Here is a 21,457-nt window from a genome sequence, read left to right as displayed (position 1 = left end):
GAAGGAGTGCGTAAGCAATAAAGAAAAGATGATTACTCTTCATTTATTTTGTCCTGGATAAACGAGAAAATAAAATGAATTCCATTTGTTATTTTCGAATTTGTTTAAACTTGCCACATGAATGATACAACTATGCTACCATACCACAACTGCACCCAACTATTGAATCCAATTATGGTGATAATTGTGGGCTGGACCTAATGGCTGAGTGCACCATAATTTTGTCTCATGAATCAATATAAATTAAAAAAATCTTTGCATTAAAAAAAAATAGAATTTTGACTCGTTACCCTTATATGAGTGGAGACGAGATTAAAGATGCCAATTCACGAAATAATAATAATAGTAATAAAGTAAAAGATTGAGAGAGTTTCAAGAAAATGCGAACAAATAAAATATCATTATGAGAGGAAAAATTTTAGAATATCTTTAAATTATTATAACTAATTAATACATGCATTATTTATGAAATTAAATTTAATATAACCACTAATTACATGATAATTTTTTTAAATAAATACATACATATCATAATATTATTTAATAATTATATATTGACATGGTACTTTAAATGCATTCTAAAATTTCTCACCAGACTGATTTAAAGAAAAGCTAAGTCAACTGCATCATGCGGGCACCAAACAAGGTCCCCCCATTATTTTTATTTTAATCAAAACATAGCCGTAAATCAGACGGCTCGTGACGAAGCTTTGACCCGATAACCAGCCTGGACCCCACAGTTCAGAGAAGGTCAATGTCCCGGCATATCACATAACCTTAAAATAATGCTATTCAATAAAAAAAAAAAAAAAAGCAAATTATTCGACCACTGTAGTCAGGACTTTAAATAAAGTAAAGAAAAATGAAGAAGTAAAAGATGTGGTTGTATCTTATTCGTACCTACATGAGACGGCAAGACTAAAGTGACGGGTGACTGACCCGTTACACCAATTAGCTTTCATTATTAGCCGATGAGGCTGACTGAGGCCATTATTTTGATTTTTGAACTCGACCAGAGAAACTGAATCCCAATCCCTCCCTATAATCCTTTATCAATAACTCTGCTACCCCCTCTTTCTTTTATTTATTTATTTTATTTTTTCTATCGCATTATTATTATTATTATTATTAGTTCATTCATGGTGTTTTAGAGTGAATATGGCCGTGGAGCTCATGATGGAATACGGAAACACTAGTCATTTCACTGACAAAGTTGAAGATTGCGCTGTCCAAGAAGCCGCATCAGGGCTTGAGAGTGTTGAAAAGCTCATAAACTTGCTTTCACAGCAGCAACAGGTGCAGCAGAATAATAGTCACCAATCCTCTCCTAGCTCTAGATCATCCATGGATTTAGAGAATGATTGCAAGGCTGTAGCAGACGTCGCCGTTTCAAAGTTCAAGAGAGTGATCTCTCTATTAGGGCGTAACAGAATTGGGCACGCTCGTTTTCGAAGAGCCCCTGTTGCGGCTCCTTGTGTTGATTACCAGCAGAACCAAGAAAAAGATAAAAACCTGCAGCAGCGGCAGCAGCAGGAGGTTGAAGTTGTTCCTGAAACTAAAGTTTATTATGCAAGGCCGATCCAGCAGATTCCACCACTGCCGCCGCCGCCTCGTAATTATCATCAACATGAATTTTCCACTTTGGTGGTGCCTAAAAATGGGGTTGATCTTGAGAGGAAAGATTCTGCTACTACCATCAACTTTTCTAATTATACCTCTGCTGGGAATTCGTTTCTGTCTTCGCTGACTGTGACTGGTGATAATGATAACAAGCAACAGCCTTCATCCTCAAGTGCATCTGCTACCTTCCACTTTACGAATCTCTCTCAGCAGGTTTCCTCAGCTGGGAAGCCGCCTCTCTCTTCATCTTCTCTCAAGAGGAAGTGTAGCTCTGCCTCTGACAACTTGGCTTCCGCCAAGTCATGTGGCGTCTCCTCTGGTCGTTGCCATTGCACCAAGAAGAGGTATTTAATCTTTTCTTTCTCTCTCACTCTCTATGCTTTATTAATTAAATTGATATGTGTGCTTTTCTCTTTCCCCCAAAACTACGCTAAATTTGAAAAAAAACATTAATTAAAAAAAAACTGTTGGCCCTGGACTGATCGTGTTACTTGCATATAATTACAAACAGAAAATCTCGAGTGAAGAGAGTTGTTAGGGTTCCGGCTGTAAGCTTAAGGTTGTCTGATATTCCACCTGATGATTTCTCGTGGAGGAAGTATGGACAGAAACCCATCAAAGGATCTCCTCATCCGAGGTATGCATAGCATTTGCATGTTGAATGGATTGCAAGCTAATTAATAATCACCCTGCTATTATTGCCTAATTTTATGTTAATTATTTGGGATGTGGTTATTTGAACAGGGGTTACTACAAGTGCAGCAGTGTGAGAGGCTGCCCTGCACGCAAGCACGTGGAGAGAGCGTTGGATGATCCATCGATGCTTGTAGTCACCTACGAAGGCGAGCACAATCACTCACTCTCTGTTGCAGATACTAGAAATCTCATCCTGGAATCTTCTTAGACACGCAACAAAAAAACCAGTCGTGAGAAATTAGATCATTGGTTAGGGGGGGAATTACATAGCGGTGGTGGCAATATTATATATTATATTTAACAGAACTAGGGAACTGTCTGGCTGGCTAGCTTTTGCTTTAAAGTTAAGAATTCAGCAGAAGCCCAGCTTGGAATTGTCTGTCTCGAAGGAGATTTCTGGGTTCATTTTGTTCATTCCCCTGTCTGTATAATATGGGATTCCTCTTGGTATAGCTCTACCTGTCTCTATACCCAAGCACTGTGTGTTCCAATGTTAATTAGAAACTAAAAGCTAGGGAAGATGTTGGATTTGTTCTTATGTTTCCCAGGATTTGAATCTTAAAGCTAAGTAATGAGGTGCTGCGCTTTTATTCATTACTTCTCTCTCGGTCGACTTACTTTAAAATTTTATTATTTGTGGTTTGGCTTGCTTTATCTTTGCTTCTTGTATTGGATGCTTACTTTGCATCTTTTGTTCACATCACTTAAAGCTGCTTCCCTTGATTAAATAAAATACATATAGTGGAAGGCAAAAGCCAAAAGCAATAAAGAAAGAGAGGAAAAGACTCTCGACTTAGTCAAACAATTAGTGGAAACTGAAAAGAAGTGGGCCAGCGTGTCGTGTTTTGAGCTGGTTGACCAATACGAAAGTGGTTGGCAGTTGCCAGTTGAGACGGCCAATTTATTTTATTTTGGTGGGTATTGGTTAGTGAGAAAGATAGATGTAGTTAAAAGAAAAAATAAATAAATAAATAAATGCTATTTGCGTTTGGTTTGTTTGGATTGCTTCATTGTTTGTTGCATTTAAGTTATTGGTAAAACTTAAAAGGATGAAGGATGCTAGGTTGGTCTTATTAAATTCTAATGATAGAATTAAAAATCAAAGGCAAAGTCAAAATGGGTGGGTGGGGGATTTGATCAATTGTGGCCCCCGAGGGACCTACGAAAATGTACTCAAATTTGTTTTTGCTTTGGCTTTGCCTTTGCTTAACGTCAACTTTGTCATGAGAGATGGTCCCCAAGTCCTTGCTAAATTATTTTTAATTGATTATTCATTCACACAAACATTGTGTGTGTGTGTATGGCCGAAAACCCAAGAAAATCATTCACACATGCGGGCCTCAATGTAATGCACATACACGCTCACTTCACAAGCACGACAAAATTCACATTCATGATTTAATCATATAAAGTTATAAGATAAGCATGACTTTCAATTACAAAAATCGGATATCCTAAGTTTGTTTGAGTCCTCAGGAAACGTTATGCTACCTACAAAGGATTATATGCAACATTAAGACATTAGAATATATAAGAAACATATTTAATTTGCAAGTAGTTGCATGTAGCATCTACACTTTAATATTGAAGCCAAATTTCGAATAATTTGTTTAGAGTATTCCCATGGGGCGTCGCCTTTTCTCGTATCAATAATTTCATGTTAAACTATAGTTAGATTCACATTTGTATACACAACAATATGACCATGCCAACATCAAAACATTTGTCTTTGCCATAAATTAGGAAATTAAGTATTCTTTAAACAACTAAACGTCACATCTTGAATAGCAAATGGGTTAGACCATACGTCTACGTACATATCCTATCATGTCACCCTTATTATTATAATAAAACTTAAAACACACTTGTGGACAACGAAACAAAAATTAATGCAAAAACAACCGTAAACGTTGATTGTATTTTAGGAAGGATATAATTATTAATTTGAAAGTCCATTATCTTGACCCACCCGCAATTGTCAGATCATGCATACTGCATCGAATGTACAGGTTTGTCTTTTATTTTGTTTCTATAAGGCGTAGGGCTACACAAGTTTGAAAAATCTCCTCACCAAATAATTGATCCGATCCAGTCTGCAACATCGACGTGGAAAATGGAAATGACCCTCTTCATATGGATGATAAGAACTCTGGTTTCCGCACAGAAAGATTCTGCTGAATCCATTTTCGCGAAAAGCTTTTGAATTATACATGTATTTATATTTTCGTAAGCTATAGTGTTGAATAGTTGACGTTGAAGAAAAAGAAGAGATGTAACGACAAAAACAGTTTGAGCTTGTTTTACTTGCTCCATTTAGAAGCAAAAGCTGAGATTGGCAGTTTAGTCTCTGTCGGCATTGTTATATGTTTGGTTTTTGGGGAAAAAAAAAATTATTGGTGATAAGTCTCGATACATGCAAATGGAAGTTAATCATTGACACCAAGCCATTACTATACAGTAAACATGATAGGTATTGTCAAAATCCATAAAAGAAAGCCACAGGTTCTAGTATTGTCAAAAAAAGAAAATAAGAAATCACAGGTTTTTTTTTTTAAAAAAAAAAAACTTGTGGTGAGAGATGATGATGTGGAGGCCTAAGGGAGAATGAGATGCTTGCTTCTTTACGTTTTTTCGTGTAAGTCCAGCAATTGGTAGTTTTAGAGTGCGTTTGGGATTGAGGTTGGGTAGCTGTAGCTTAAAAGCTACAGTACTAAAGTGTTTGGTAAACACTAACTGTTGTAGCTTTTAAGCTATGTTGATATGATTTTTCACTTGTATAATATAAAATTTATTATATCTTTAATATTTTTATCAAAATTATTATTTAAAATTTATATTTACTATATATTATTAACTTTTGTTTCATAATTACAGCTTTTTTTTCACAGCAGCTGTAGCTTAAAAGCTACAGCACCTCAATCCCAAACGCACCCTTAATGACTCGAGCATGAATAATTATACAAGAGATGAATTGGTTCTGGAGTCTGGACTCATCAAGCCCCATCGTCCACTCATGCAATTAATCTAAGCTACGGTTGAAGATGATGGCTTCAATTCTCATTTTAATTTTGCTACTTGGTTAGAGGTAACTCTGGAAGTGAGGGCTAGAGAAAGAAACATGGAGAGAAAGTTGTTTTCACAGTTTTTGTTCGATTTGTTTAAATCAATTCAATCCCAAATGCTTGATTTCATTAACTAATAATAAACTGCACATATTTGTTTGTATTTTGTTTGATTCATTGAGATTAAACTTTTTTTTTCATGTTATCATTAAACTAACTTGAAAAATCCAATCAGTTGATATCTCTAGGTTAATGATTTTTAATGAGTTTATTTAGTAATTACATTAGGATAAAATTTTTTTGTTAAGAATATATTTTGTATTTAGGAAGGTATGCGAAGTAAAATTTTAATTTTTTTATTTTAATGATGGGTTTAAAAAGTAAACAAGTTTCAAATAATCCGACCCATATTATTTTTATAAGGTTAGTTTTAAAAATTAACGAAATTAATTGAAAAATTGAGAGCGTAAGGGTAATTATGGGACAAATATCACTGTTCTACCAAAATACAGTAAAACCTCTATAAAATAATATTGTTGGGACTCCCGCAAAAATATTACTTTAGCAAGATTATTTATTTATTGATAATTGGGTAATTTATTAATTTATGAAGAGTTTTCTTGGTACATGTATAAAAGAAGTGTGTAAAAATAAAAATAATAACAATAATAATAATTCTTGCTATGATCATAGAATATGCTAAAATTGGTCTAGAATATATTTTGTATACACATTATAAGGGAAGAAATCATGGAGTAAGCAGCCCATTTAAGGAGGGATGTGGTTGACAAATAATCCTTGGTATTTGGTTTTAATAGCCACAAGATTTGTGTAATATTGTTGTCATTTTACACATAGTACATAGAACATAGAACACAAACTCTATGAATACATAATCCATTATTTTTAATTTTACACTCAAATCATTAGAATCATGATGTCTCATTTGAAAGGAGTAAAAAAATCTACATTGACTGATTAGATGAGAAAAGCATTGTGCGAATATAAAAATGAGCATCCCTCCTAAAGTCAAAAAGATTTGCACCAATGGGTTTAATAAAAATTTCACCTCTCCGTAAATCAGTCAACAATATCAAATACTCTTAAAAGGTTAGTTGAATATTTGTCAAATGAGATGAATAATAAAAATGTGAAGAGACACAAACCAACAAAATATCCCGAGTTGAAAAAAATATTATATGAGTGGTTTCTCTAATATCAAGAGAAAGTGAATATAACTAGAGAAATGATTCAAACCAAAGCAAAAGAGCTTTTGCAGAAAATGTATGGCAACTCTAATCCAGAATTTAACTTGTCAAGTGGTTGGCTTAAGCGATTTAAGGTGAGACATGGAATTAAATCTTATCAAAGGTTTGGTGAAAGTGATTTTGTAGCTATGGAGAATATCGAAGATGTTTTACTAAGTATAAAAGATAAACTAGACCAATTTCAATGGAAGGATATCTAAAATATGGATGAAAAATGTTTATTCTATGTTTGGGAACAAATCATTCACTTGCTACAAAGCAATTGGAAGGACGGAAGAAGGCCAATGAGAGAACTACTAATTACTGTTTGTTGCAATGGTGATGATTCTGACAAAGTACCACTTTCGATTACTGGTAAGTACCCTAATCTTAGATACTTTAAAGATGTAAAGATTAGTAATCTTAATATTCATTATCGAGCTAACAAGTAGGGATGGCAATGGGGAGGGGAGGGGAGGGGACCAATCTCCCCGTACCCATCCCCGATATTTTACGTATATCCTCGTCCCCGTCAAAATTATTTAAGAGAATTCATATCCCCTCCCCGAATAATAATAGGGGATCCCCGATGGTCCCTGATCCCCGAATAATTAATACATTTTTTTGTTTTCGATTTTGAGTTAATCATATTAAAATAAAAAATTCAAATAAAAGTAAAGTTCGAAATATATCTTACATTAATATCCATTACAAAAGTCACATATATTAAATTAGTAAGTAACGCAACATGCAAGGGATACAAACTATCATGAACAAATTAATAGCCTAATACAAAATTGTTACAAATAAAATCAAATTTAGATTCAAAATTAACTTTTCGATGGTGGCGTGGGCACTTTATAAATGTGGACTATTCCCTTTACAGCACAATAGTTAAGTCAAAGCAAATCAAGAGTAAATATTAGATTAGATTAGATATTAAAATTTTGATTTGTTGTGGGCAATTATAACATCTAAAAATAAATAAAAACTAGATTTAAGATAAATAAAAAATAGATTTAAGTTTAAAATATTTAATGAATATTAAAATTAAAACAAAAGTTTTGGACTAATAGAATATGTCCAGTCTTTTTAATGTCCTAAATAAAAATTTATAACTTTAATTAGTTAATTAGGCCTAAAAGTTTAATAATATGAATATTTTGATATTTTTTATTTTCACCAATACTTATAATTTTATAATTCAAACTATATTATTTATTTACTGATAATTTTAAAAAATAAAAATTAAATTAAAAATTAAAATGGGAAAATGGGTAGGGGATGGGGATTCCACCTCATCCCCGTCCCCTCCCCGAATAAGAAATTGGGTAAAAAAATTTTCCCGTCCCTTCCCCGAATAAGAAATTGGGTATGAAATTATCCTCATACCCTCCCCGAATGGGGAAATCTCCGAGGGTACCCGTCCCTGTAGGAATTTTTGCCATCCCTACTAACAAGAAAGCATGGATAACTGGATTACTTTTTGAAGGATTTTTTTATTCATTTGATAAGAGAATGAATGGTAGAAAATATCTACTTTTTGTGAACAATTATCTAGCCCATCCAAAGGTTATTGAAGGCTTGAGTAATGTTGAACTATTTTTCTTGTCTCCTAATACAACCCCAAAGATTCAACCATATAATGCTGAGATCATTCGAGGACTAAAAATCCAGTATCGACGTTGTTTTTTTTCTAGCATCTTGGAAGATTACAGGATATGAGCAACAAATCGAGAAAAAAAAATTAATATACTAAATGCTATCAATTTTATTAATGCGGTTTGGAACATTGATGTGAAGACGACAACCATTGCAAATTATTTTTGACATTGTAAAATCCGGTCAGTCAAAGGTGTGGCTATTAAACAGCAAGTTAGCGAAGATGAAGGCATCAATAGATTACATGAAGTTATTTTTTGTCTACGCTATGGAAATGCTATGGATATTGAGAATCTTTTGAATTATCACTGTGAAAATGTTGCAATGATGAAATCTTCTACTGATGAAAAAATTATTCAAGAGGTAATGGGTACATCCGTTGATAATGATCATGATCCAAATGTCAGTTATAGTTACCAAATGTTTCCACAGAAGAGGCTTTTCAAGCAATGGCAATCTTAAATACATACTTTTTACAGCAAGAAAAAAATGTGTCACATGTAGTGCATGTTTTACAAAAATAAAGGATGAGGCTGAGTTTAATTTAGAAACAAAGAAAAAACAAACAACTTTAGTGCATATTTTCAAAAAAATTGAATTGAGAAATGTAAGTTATCAAGAAAAAATCTTTTATTAATATGAATTTTATACGTTGTTTATTGTTAATATATTTTTATATTTGATCAATTATTAATTTATGTTTTCGTTGGACCTTAAAGGATTTGAAAAAAATTATTATCTCATACATTTAACGAAATTATTATTTTAGTACGCTGACCTAATTCGGGATAAAAAAAATTATTATTTAAACGAGGTTACATTCATGTATCTAAATTTTACTGTATTTAAATATAGATCCCAATGAGTCCCAAAAATACTGGGTCGGCCTAAATCCAAAGCCCAAAACCAGAAAGGCTCCCTTAAACACAGACCAAACCCGAAATTTGAAGTGAAAACAAACGCATAACATCCGATCTCGTGGCCTCCTCTAAACCCTACAACCAACGGCGGCGATGGGTTGCTTCTCAGCAATCCCCATCGTCCGCTCATGAACTTCAAACCGATAACCATGATTCCTTTACGCGTCACCTCTCTCTACCCTCCTCTTCCAACAGTAAAACCCACGATGGCCCAAACTCGGACCCGAACTCTCCATTCGGATCCTTCACAAGACAGCGACGACCTCCTCTGCTCCGATAGCAACAATCACGACAACCAACAGGAACAACCAGAGCATGAAGAACCTTCTTCTTTGCCCGAAACGGCGTCGTCTTCATTGCCATCTCCGAGGGGTTACTTGTCTGGAGAGGCGCGTGCTGAGAGAGCATGGGCTCATTGGACTAAATTGGGCCGACCGAAGTTGATTGTCGCCCCGATGGTTGATAATTCGGAGCTTCCATTTCGGATGCTTTGCAGAAGGTACGGTGCTGAGGCTGCTTATACGCCGATGCTGCACTCTAGGATTTTTACCGAGTCTGAGAAGTATAGGAATGAAGAATTTGCCACCTGTAAGGTGCGGCGTCCTTTTTTCTTTTTCCCTATTATTTTGATTTCCTAATTTTCCAGAGAAAAAAGGGTCATACTCGACAAATAGCAGATATCTGTGTTTGCTTGGCCGGTTTGTGTTAATTTTAACTCTTGGATTTTTATAACTTGAAAACAATTAGTGAAAGAAATTTGCACAGCTGATAGGCTTTTATTAATGTAATCTTCATAATACTAAAGGGGATTTTGAGGAACTTTTCTGTCAATTCTTTGAAGATTTACTTGAGCTTTAAAAGTTAAGAGTAAGTTAGTTTTAGTGAACATGAACAATGGCGATACTAGGCTATTTTATTTGAGTTGTTGATAAGCAGATATTCTTCATGTTTGCAGATTCTGCATGTCCTGATGTTTATTTCTGGTGAAGTTCTGGAGGGTTTTGAGTTTTGATTCATCTCTTTCTGTTACAAAATGTCAATTTGATGCAGTTGATGTTGGTAATTGCTTTTCAGCGTTTCTTAATGTTGGAAATTGTTGCAGGAGGACCGACCATTATTTGTTCAATTTTGTGCCAATGATCCCGAAATTTTATTGAATGCTGCAAGAAGAGTGGAACCTTACTGCGATTATGTGGACATTAATTTAGGGTAATACCTTTTGTTTCCTCATTAATAATTAACATTACTAATTTCAGTAGGTTAATGATTTTTTTTTTAGAAGAAGTTTTTTGGGAGTTATGTATGGAGATCAGTATAAGTTCGATAATTTGGGATCAGATACACATATTCTGACTCAATTTATAGTGGGCGTGAGGCTGTCAAAGGATATGTTCATCATAACCACCTGTCATTATGAAACAATAATGCAATCACCTGTAAGGTGAAGATAAAAAGGATTAGGTGCAGTCTCTGGTTTCTAATTTGACATCAGACTTTGTTTTTTTTTCCTCATATTGGCTTCATTAAATTAGCGAGTGCTTATATTAAATCTAAGTCACGACACCAATAGTGCTTGAAAGAACTGAAATAGCTTGAATTCTTCTAGTTCTATGCTGTCCATGCGTTCATACCTTTTCTCCTTTGGTTTGTTGTAGGTGTCCCCAGCGTATTGCTAGGCGGGGAAATTATGGTGCATTCTTGATGGATAACCTTCCTCTTGTAAAATCACTAGTAGAAAAGTTAGCTCTAAACCTTAATGTCCCTGTTTCGTGCAAAATCCGAGTCTTTCCTAATTTGCAAGATACAATCAAATATGCAAAGATGCTAGAGGATGCTGGGTGCTCTCTTTTAGCTGTCCATGGCCGAACAAGGGATGAGAAAGATGGGAAGAAATTCCGAGCTGACTGGAATGCCATAAAGGCCGTTAAAAATGCTCTCAGAATACCAGTCCTTGCTAACGGGAATGTAAGGCACATGGAGGATGTTCAGAAATGTTTGGAGGAGACTGGATGTGAAGGGGTACTTTCGGCTGAGTCTCTCCTCGAGAATCCAGCGCTGTTTGCTGGATTTCGAACCGCTGAATGGATAGTGGGAAGTGAAGAAATTAGTAAAGATGGAAATCTCGACCAGGCAGATCTACTTGTGGAGTACCTGAAGCTTTGTGAAAAGTATCCCGTGCCCTGGAGAATGATCCGCTCTCATGTACACAAATTGTTGGGGGAGTGGTTTAGGATTCAACCCGGTGTTCGAGGGGATCTCAATGCACAGAACAGGTTGACATTTGAATTTCTTTATAATTTGGTGGATCGACTTAGAGAACTAGGTGTGAGAATTCCACTTTATAAGAAGGACGCTGATGATGCAGAGATTCTGGCTGATGATTTGGCTTCTTGAATTCTCTGCTGCTAGGAAGTTAAATGGGTTTCATTTGCCTGCAGTTTTGTTTTGTGGTGAAGCTCAAGCATGCAGTAGATTTTGTTTCTAACTGTGCATTTTGTTTCCATGACCTTTCATTTTTCCAAAGGAAAATTGCCTTTATCAAAATGATGCAATTATAGCTTAACTGGTACATCGAGGAAGGAGAGATAAATGAGCAAGGAAAGCTTGCACACTTGTACTCTGTTTCTCAGTAGTGATTATATGATTGATTTATTGGTGTATTAATTTTACAAAGATTTACATGTATCAATTTTGAAACTTATATTTTTTTCTCCAGTTACTATGTTTATTGGAATACCTTTTAAAGTTTCTACTCTTACTTGTTATTTTGTTTTCTTTTAATAATTCAATACAAAGTCTTGCAATCAGAAACCAATTTCTATGGGGCGTGAACTTGCGTTATCATGCTGCAGAGTGAAGCATTTAGCTGGAAAAGTCAATAATGCAGAGACCATTTCGTCAAAGATCAATTTTATGGAAAGCCAAAAGCTCCGGAACAAGAGAGGGTTAAGTTAAGAGCCCTTTTGTAACCAGGATTTCTAGCCAACAGAATACGAATATCAGAGAAATGGTGGCTCAACAGGCGAGTATTGTTCCACCTATTACAAGCGTCGAAATGACATAACTCAGATAAGGTCGTATCAACCATCATGTTCTAAATCAAATTTGAGAACACAAAAAGTCGTTTTGCCTTTGCTAACTAAATGCTCTACAAATACAGCTCTTTCAAACTTTTTAACCGTCCGATCGTGTATTTGAATCGATCAATAGAACTCTTAACGTTCAGAATTTTACGGATGACCCAGTTTTGGCTAACGGTTGACCACAAAATTAAGCAAACCCGGCTGTCTTTAAGGTAAAGATATGAAAAGCAGTAGGTTATGATATTGGCTTCCTCGAAGGCTCGAAGTAATGAGAGCGAACACAAATCTATATTACATCCATGCCTATCCACCTAAGCTTGTCCGATGTCGCTTTTGGTTTTGATTTGCAGTAGAATCTCGTTTTTCATTTTACTTTATCATATCAAGATTCCCAAACTTGATGTTCCTGCAATGTTTTAGGACACAACCGTCATTCTTGCAATATGGACTTGAAAGCGTGCAAAGAAGAAAGCATTTCTCGTATTGCTGTACGAACTGGCACCAATCACTTCATAAGATTCTATCATCAGATTCCTAATGATAATGGAGAAAGAGAACACACGATCGACTATCATCAACAATTTGAACGGTCATTCTGGAAGAAAACAAATGCACCCACCAAAGCACACCGAAGAACTCCCGAATATTTGTTTATTAAGTGCCAGATAAAACAAGTATATGACCTCTAAGACCTCTAATCTGATGATTTCTACTAAGTTTCAATTTGCCAATTAAGTAGTACCTTGTAGGGATGGCAATGGGGAGGGGAGGGGAGGGGACCAATCTCCCCATACCCATCCCCGATATTTTGTTATGTCCCCGTCCCCTCCCCGTCCCCGTCAGAATTACTTAAGTGAATCCCCATCCCCTCCCCGAATACTAACAGGGGATCCCCGAGGGTCCCCGGTCCCCGAATAATTAATAGTCTAATACATTTTTTTTTTCGATTTTAAATTATTCATATTAAAATAAAAAATTCAGATAAAAATAAAGTTCAAAATATATCTTGCATTAATATTGATCCATTTCAAAGTCACATTCAAAAATATAAATTATTAAAATAATTATCTTTGTCAATGACTCAATCTTCATAATCCTACAATAAAAAGAAAAAAAATTATTTTTATATCGACAATAAAATAAATGTAGATACTTAATTAATATTTTTAATAAAACTATTTACCTCCTGCTCCTCCAGTTCTTCCTCGAGAAATGTGGCAAATTGAGAGCTAACCTCAGATTTCAAACCTAAAACAATGAAAATGATATAAGTAACGTAACTTATAAGCGCAAATATTAATAACTGTATAATATAATTACAATGTAAAATAAACTCATACTGCTATTGTAAGCTCGTAACCAACTTTGACAGCATATTAAGGCCTCCAATGTGCTTGGATGAAGTTTGTTACGGTGTGAGCTCACAACTCTACCACCGGTGCTAAAAGCTGATTCAGAAGCAACTGTTGTAATTGGAATTGCCAAAATATCTCTAGCAATTCGAGCTAATGTAGGATACGAATTAGGATTAGAACTGTTGTAAATTATAATTAGGCAGCTCTCTCCTGTATCATTGTGGTTTGGATTAAAAATTTAAGACTTTAATTAGTTAATTAAGTTTAAAAGTTTAATAATATAACTATTTTAATATTTATTATTTTTAACAATATTTATAATTTTGTTATTTATTTATTAGTAATTTTAAAAATAAAAATAAAATTAAAAATTAAAATGGGGAAATGGGTAGGGGATGGGGATTCCACCTCATCCCCGTCCCCTCCCCGAATAAAAAATTGGGTAAAAAATTTTCCCTGTCCCCTCCCCGAATAAAAAATTGGGTATAAAATTATCCCCGTACCCTCCCCGAATAGGGAAAATCCCCGAGGGTACCCGTCCCCGTGGGGATTTTTGCCATCCCTAGTACCTTGGCATTATGCATACATTTAAAAACATGCAAGCTAATATTGCACCAGAAAACAAGTGTCAAGCCACCCAAATTGTTTTGAAGATGGGGAAACCAAAAGTTGCTCGAAGTAAGATATTTCCAGGTACATGCAGCAACAGGGATTCATCAAACCCATTGAAGTGGTTTTGCGGGAACGAGCGAGAGGACTTCGTTGTCAGCGTTTGCATTCGGAGTTGGAAGAAGATATCAGTTTGACTTCAATACCTCAGCTTCGGCAGTCAGCTCCCACACGTAGACACAGGATATCGGTACTTGTAAATTGTAATGAAAAGAGTTGAGACCATCCCCATTTAGCCAACATTAATTACCGTTTCCCAAATATCGAGAGCTCACGTCTGCCGGGGGTGGGATAAACTCAAACTAGAATTTTTTTCTCCCTCTCAAAAAAAAAATGATATTTTTCCCCGGTAAAGGTCGTAGTGGCATAGAATAAAGTCAATTAACCTTCGATCCATAGTAGTAGAATATAGGTAGGTATTATCATTGGTACCTGAGTTTTGGCCACCTTTACATCAAAGTTTGCAAATTGAAGAACTTATTTGGAAATGGGATGGGGGCCAAAAGGGTGTGTGATAACCGAAAAAATTTATAAAAAGAAAATTTAACTGTGAAAAAGCATGCAAAACGTGCCCTCATTTGGGATTTTACCAAAAAATTAGGGAGTCCATGGTCATACCAAAATTTTGTTTGGTTGGATAATCGATATGGGCGAAAATGCTTAAAATTAAGTCTAAAACCTTGTCACCATAATTCCAGAACCAGTTCACTCACGCGCCATAAACATGAAAAGGTTGCCAACTGCAGCATTCTCTTACAAAGTCACAGCTAAGAATTTGTTTTACGATCACTAGCATCAGATGGACTTCATAAATAACTTCAAATATTTATGCAAAATAATTTATCCATATATACAATTCATATATACCGGATTCAAAAGTCTACATCACAAAGTTGGTTGTGACTTTGCTGACTAGATGCTCACCATAAACAGCCCTTCCAAACTGTTTAGTTTCACCAGTTCTCTGTTTACAAATATCCAGAGGCTCGACCGCTGCATCAAAGTTGGTCTATTTTTGCAAACAAAAGCATGAGTAAGAGACCATTTTTACATTTTAGATACAGATGGGAAGAGAAAAGAACTCAGTTGAGAAATAGGCCAACCTCATAAAAGTAAGCTACGCAGACCCGATACTTTGGAGAACTGTTGACAACTCGATGAAGTGTTGATTCGTACAAACCATTGGAATATATCTGCAGTTCTCAATGCATATGATACTGATCAGTTAAATGTCAGACAAACAAACAGAAATATAGGAAAAATCATTTGGCCAAAAACCACCTACCTTCAGCATATCACCGATGTTGCAGACAAATGTTCCAGGTATAGGAGGAGCTGATATCCATTCCCCAGACATGTTTCTCACCTTCAACAAAATTACTAGATTATGGAATAAAACTGTCATGGAAATCCATAGATCCCCCTAGCCCAGGAACAAGTAGTAATAGATGGAACTGTACCTCAAGTGCAGTTATATCATCATCTTGGTTAACCAAGGTCAGCAATCCTGTTAAGCAACATCATGTGAAAACTGAGATTAATGTATCTATTTCCTAAGCCATTTATCATCAGAAGTTTAAGAATTCCTTACCATAGTCGGTGTGCGCTCCGCTGAAATTGCATAAGCACAATTTGGACCACAAAAATAAATAAATAAATAAATAAAGAAAAAAAGAGATGATGCATAACATATGTTCCCAGTTATCATATGCAAGAAAGAAAACATCAACTTCAGTGTTATTGCAATACCATCCATTATTATTTTCCGGCTTCTTTTGGTCTTTGGCACCAGATAAGCCTGGGTAACCAATAATACGAAGCACCCAAAACGCATCTCCTGCTCTTACACCTTCAAATTCATATGGTGATCCACCCAGTGCTAAAGCAATCCCCCGCATAATTTTCCTCGAAAGGTCTGACGGCACAAGAAACCAAAAGGTGCAGTAAAGTTTCTGCCAGATGAATGTAGCAAGACCTAAACGACGGAACGAGCATTATTCTGCTCTCGAAGACATACCTGTGCAAAGGTTGACATACTCCTCCATCAATGCTCTGAAGTTAGGAGGATTAAGTGGCCTGCCAAAGGAGCCATCAGAAGAAAGAGATAGATAATGCATTAATAGTTAAAAAACCATCTCCATCCAACCAACAATTACAAATGCAAAAGGAGAAAATACTACTACATTGGAGTGTAGAACGTCAGGTTCGGCATTACCAGTTCTCCAAATATGAATGGTTGCATCATGGTGCCAAACAAATTAACAAGTCAAACTAAATGTTATATGTATGACAGAATTTAGCATACAAGAGCAGAATTCTCAGATAAGAATGCAGATTATTATTTTCAAGATCAAGCAGCAATAACTGTAATCTGTTTGAAACCATCCAATGGTCATACACTATAATTCAGTGTTCTTTGAGAGAAACCTTAAAATACTAAGGTTGTAATTTCCAGATTATCAGATTCAGTAGACACCACAATGAGAAATTCAAATTATAGATCTAGTCAATAAAACACTAATTTCCGCATACCACTGGTTACATCCTTCCATAGTTTTCCCAAGAGCTCCATACATCCCCTCTTGTATTTCTTTATAGCACTGTTGCCTCCCAAACGAGAGGAAAAAAACAACATTGACAGAAAGAATTAGCCCAAGAAGCTGCAGCAAAAATAGAAATGATGACAATGGTGCAAAAACTGCCATAGCATATAAATGGACACTAAGTTTATCAATCTATGAGTTATTTAGGAATCAAGTAACATGTAATAGTTAAGCACAAATGTGTGGTAAGTAGTCTATTAGCCAGTAAAAAGTAACAGCAAGCTCTTTAAAGATGTGACAAAAATTTTATAATTCATGGGTAACATATAAAATTTGTAGTAGAAAAGACCTTGTACATATGATAAAATGATTGGTGATAACATGCAAGAAATATACTGAATAGCTTCTTATAAAGGACCTTTGGAAACTGTACTGCAAATTTTATTCACAACATAACTCTGATAGTTCAAATTGTCATAAGGAAATTAAATGTAGCTCCATAATGACAACATTAGGTTTTATGTGCTAGACATAAGCCATGTGCCAATGTACAACATATATTTTAGTACTTTCGTTTGGTGCATATCCTCTTATGACTCAAAAATTCACTCAAGAAAGCACTGTAAAAATTCCAGCATGACATTTTTTGCCAAAGCTGCTAACTTGCATTAAGGAGAAAATGTTAATCAAATGACTGCATATACTCAAACACAAACTACAAACGGAAGTATGCAAGACCTACATCAATAGCTTCATGCATATCAGGTATGCCTTTGGTAATATTTTCTCCGATCCTTTGATATCCCCTGCACACAAAATATTCTCATCTAGTTAGTATTTTTTCTTTAAAAAAAAAAAATGTTGTAAGCTATTCCAGTAAACAAACCTGTATCCAGTGGCTGGAGTCAGCTTGATCTTTATTTTTTCTTCATAAGGAAGATCGAAGAATTTTTGTGTAATATTTTTTACATCGTTGATGAGAGACTCAGGAATACCATGGCCCTTCTGCTCAAATCTCAATAGCAAAGAAGATTTCATGTTTAGAAAATATACTGGCAAGTCAAATTTGTACACTGATTTTATTGAAGTGAAGACAACATGACGAATTCAACCAAACACAATTGGGATTGAAGTAAACGCTGCAATCCGCAGAACGTCAAAGATATATAATGTATGTAAATCAGAAACACAGCCTCACTAAGACCAACCCATCAAAGAAAAATAAAAATGAAAATAGAAGCAAAAAAGAGAGCCTGAATTGAAAAGAGACTTGAGCAGCTGTTTTAGTGTGATCATATATAGGATAATTAAGATGTCGTCTTTTCTCACATTTTAGTCTTCTGCACAGAGCATGAGGGACAAAATTATCAAACTAAAACCATAACAAACATAAAGAAATCAAAAACAATATCTCAGTAATCTTTCACACATTCATGCTATGTGTCATAGCTAGAGACATCATTATTGTATAAATCTTGTTAAACCTCACCATAGTAACCTCACAAATGCATTGAATAGCTTTGTACTTGAAAAGAAAATTTTAAATTTTAGCGTATGTCACAATACATGCACTGGAAATTGAAATATTACCACATAGAAGAATCCAGCTTCTTTACAAGCCTTGTCCAATTGTTTAACAACTTGAGAGACGCCTGGATCCTCGGCCATTTTTGGATCCTCACACTTGGCTACTAGTGGACTAACGTCTGCAGCAAGTAATGTCACACAGTCGCGCCAAAAAATAAAAAGAAAAAAATTGAAGAACTTACACCAACCACATTTCAATAATCAGATAAACAAACCATGATTTTATTCAATCGCACAAACATAAAAGGAAAGTAATTCCAGTTAAATGATGATGAAATTAGATACGCAAAACGACAGAAACGAAACGGTGCGTGTAGATGAGTTACGGATGCCTATGAATACAGAGAGAACGGGAACTGAACAGGTATTGTGGGAAAATTGAAGCTACGGTTAAATTTAAGAAAAACGAATCGAATCAGAATCAGAATCAGAAACTAGAGCTTTACCGATGATTGGGATTGATTTGAAATCGGTGGCCATATTCGTGATCCGTTTGTTTCACTATTTTGGCTTTAGGAGCAAAGATTCTGCAGATTCCCAGACCAAAAGCTAACAGGATGACGTTTTTGATAAAAAACACAAAGGGAATTGACACTTTCCCACTATAGTCATTAATATAGATCATTTATTTATTTTTTTTTTTTTATAATAACCAAAAATTTATCTGACAATATAAATTTATAATAATATTATTTTTTAAATAACTCTTTTATTTATATTTATTATAAATTAAATAAATTACATGAATAGAAACTAAATAAAAAAATTAACTATTAAAAAAATATTTTTTTATATGAGTAAAAAAATTAATAATAAATTTTTTTCTTGTAATTATTTATTTTATGAATATTTTCTTATAATATTTTAAAATTAAATATAAAAAGTATAGGCAAAATATTTTATTATTTATCTTATAATAAATTTTTATTTGTCATTCAAGTTTTCTTATAATAAATTTTTATCATTTTACTAATAATTTTCTTATATATTTATTATAAAAAATTTCACAAAATAAATAAGTATAAAAAAATTTTATTAATTTTTTTATTCATATCAAAATATATACTTCTTAATTTTAATACTTAACTTTTTATTTAGTTTCTATTCATGTGATTTATTTAATTTATAATAAATATAAATAAAAGAGTAGTTAAAAATAAAAATAATATTATAAATTTATGTTATTAGGGAAATTTTTGGTCATTATAAAAATAACAGAGAAAAAAATAATATATGTTAATTACTGTAAGAAAGAAATTGACAATCTCTCAAAAATAAAAAAATTAAAAAAGAACTAAACTAAAATAATTATCTTATCTTTATTTATTATACGTTATTATTTTTTTAAGAACTTGGGGCCCGTATTCACCTATTAATCTGGTTAAGGACAGGTTCACGCATCACAGGAGTTTTGTTGGCGACACTTGGAGGTTTCGATAGTTTTGTCAGAGTGGAGGGCTATTTGTACTTTTCCAGAAACCAAGGATTGCAGTAACGCGGCACGGTCCCGCCCTAGAATTGGTTAGTAGTTAGGATAATTTTTAAAAATCTCCCCTGAGGATTGGACTTGTTGCAAGTAGATGTCGAGAATTGATTTATTTATAAAAAATTCTCTACCATCAGTTAAGTTTAACATTGACCGTTAGTTGACCGTGCAAAGACAATATTACCCTTAACAATAGTTTATAAACGAAAATAACTAAAAAAAAACTAAAATTATTAGTTATTTTACACTTTTTAAATTATTGATATTTTCTTAAAGTTCTTATAAAAAATTAAAATTAAAAAATTAAAAAATCCTCTTTAAATTATTGATATTTCCTTAAAATTCCTACAATAAAGATAAAATTAAAAATTTAAAAATGAAATAGTCATAATCTTTACCTATGATATTGTAAATTTTTAGAATTGACAAGGATAAAATTGTCAAAAAATAGGGTTTGTGCTTTTTGCACCAATAATTTTGGGTTTTTTTTTAGTTATTTTCGTTTATAAACTATTGTTAAGGGTAATATTGTCTTTGCACGGTCAACTAACGGTCAATGTTAAACTTAACTGACGGTAGGGAGTTTTTTACAAATAAATCAATTCTCGCTATCTACTTGCAACAAACCCAAACCTCAGGGGAGGTTTTTAAAAATTACCCTTAGTAGTTACCACGTAGCTTCGAGTACCTCAAGATTCTCTCTTGTTTTTTAAAAATTCCGTGCTTCATAGTCCATATTATTATTGTTTGTTGAGATTTGATTACTCCCTTTTTTAGCCACTGATTATTTATATATTTTAAGAGAAATTCTTATTACGAGAAAATCTTAAGCTCTAAATTATAAAGATTACAAATACAAATTTTTTAGAAATTTTATAATAAGATGAATCTTCTCTCTGAGTTTTCTTTTACAATTTTCAATATTATTCACTTTCTCGTACTTTCTATATTGATTCTTTCCCAAAACTGAGCAAGGGGACATGAACGCTTAGAATTTCATGCACGAACCAACAGGGGCGAAGCTAACACCATTTTTGATTTCGTGCTTCACAAAGTTTCTCGTGACTTTACTTACTAAATGCTCCCTGATAAACTGCTCTCCCATACGTTTTAGTCCTCTGCTTACAGAAATCCAGATGATCTACTGGCGCATCGTACTTGGTCTGTTAATGCAACCAAACATGTGCAAGGAAAGAGAGAGACTCCATTCTATATACCAAGATGGAGAAATAGGTTAACCTCATAGAAATAGGCCACACAGACCCGATCTTTGGGAGCATTGTCAATAACTCTATGCACCGTTGATTCCTATAAACCAATGGAATATATATGCAATTCCTCCAATGCTTATCGTAATGAGTTTGAGATTAATGGTCCCATGAATTCAATACAAACAAAATAGGGATATAAGAACGTCTTCCAGGGATAGGAGAAGCTGATATCTGCATTCTCCAAATAGCTCATGACGGTACGAAAAGCGTAAAAAACTGATATATAAGATAAATTAAATTTCTGAACAATGAAAAT

At 34.1% G+C, this 21,457-nt stretch overlaps 3 protein-coding genes and 1 long non-coding RNA gene across 6 annotated transcripts; 2 read left to right on the top strand and 2 right to left on the bottom strand.

Moving 5' to 3' along the window:
* The first annotated feature begins 858 nt into the window (after positions 1-858).
* Positions 859-2,933, top strand: LOC18035710 (probable WRKY transcription factor 15). The gene is made up of 3 exons (XM_006425904.2): positions 859-1,964; positions 2,132-2,257; positions 2,365-2,933. Exons 1-3 carry the CDS (start codon positions 1,159-1,161, stop codon positions 2,522-2,524), a joined length of 1,092 nt encoding a protein of 363 aa, XP_006425967.1. The 5' UTR covers positions 859-1,158; the 3' UTR covers positions 2,525-2,933.
* Positions 2,934-9,155: 6,222 nt separating this feature from the next.
* On the top strand, positions 9,156-11,959 carry LOC18037381 (tRNA-dihydrouridine(16/17) synthase [NAD(P)(+)]-like). Its single transcript, XM_006425903.2, has 3 exons — positions 9,156-9,800; positions 10,310-10,416; positions 10,863-11,959. The coding sequence occupies exons 1-3, from the start codon at positions 9,336-9,338 to the stop codon at positions 11,599-11,601; spliced, it is 1,311 nt and encodes a 436-aa protein (XP_006425966.1). The 5' UTR covers positions 9,156-9,335; the 3' UTR covers positions 11,602-11,959.
* A 1,336-nt stretch (positions 11,960-13,295) lies between these two features.
* On the bottom strand, positions 13,296-13,669 carry LOC112096706. Its single transcript, XR_002904557.1, has 3 exons — positions 13,631-13,669; positions 13,474-13,538; positions 13,296-13,386 (listed from the first exon to the last, which is right to left on the bottom strand). It is a non-coding gene; the product is annotated as an uncharacterized LOC112096706 (long non-coding RNA).
* A 1,299-nt stretch (positions 13,670-14,968) lies between these two features.
* On the bottom strand, positions 14,969-19,038 carry LOC18037380 (probable 2-oxoglutarate-dependent dioxygenase At3g50210). 3 transcript variants are annotated; one of them, XM_006425902.2, is made up of 12 exons: positions 18,891-19,038; positions 18,448-18,563; positions 17,744-17,862; positions 17,600-17,663; positions 16,847-16,914; positions 16,332-16,390; positions 16,064-16,229; positions 15,906-15,925; positions 15,775-15,821; positions 15,600-15,680; positions 15,418-15,507; positions 14,969-15,323 (listed from the first exon to the last, which is right to left on the bottom strand). In XM_006425902.2, the coding sequence occupies exons 1-12, from the start codon at positions 18,922-18,924 to the stop codon at positions 15,195-15,197; spliced, it is 993 nt and encodes a 330-aa protein (XP_006425965.1). In that variant the 5' UTR covers positions 18,925-19,038; the 3' UTR covers positions 14,969-15,194. The 3 variants fall into 3 exon arrangements, 2 of the variants coding, with proteins under 2 accessions (XP_006425965.1, XP_024036788.1); XM_024181020.1 differs by having other exon boundaries at positions 15,906-16,229; XR_002904695.1 differs by lacking the exons at positions 14,969-15,323; positions 15,418-15,507 and having other exon boundaries at positions 15,675-15,694; positions 15,775-16,229.
* Between the last annotated feature and the right edge of the window lie 2,419 nt (positions 19,039-21,457).

Source organism: Citrus clementina, unplaced genomic scaffold (assembly GCF_000493195.1).
Source record: "Citrus clementina cultivar Clemenules unplaced genomic scaffold, Citrus_clementina_v1.0 scaffold_7, whole genome shotgun sequence".
NCBI lineage: Eukaryota > Viridiplantae > Streptophyta > Magnoliopsida > Sapindales > Rutaceae > Citrus > Citrus x clementina.
This window is presented reverse-complemented; position numbering and strand designations above follow the sequence as displayed.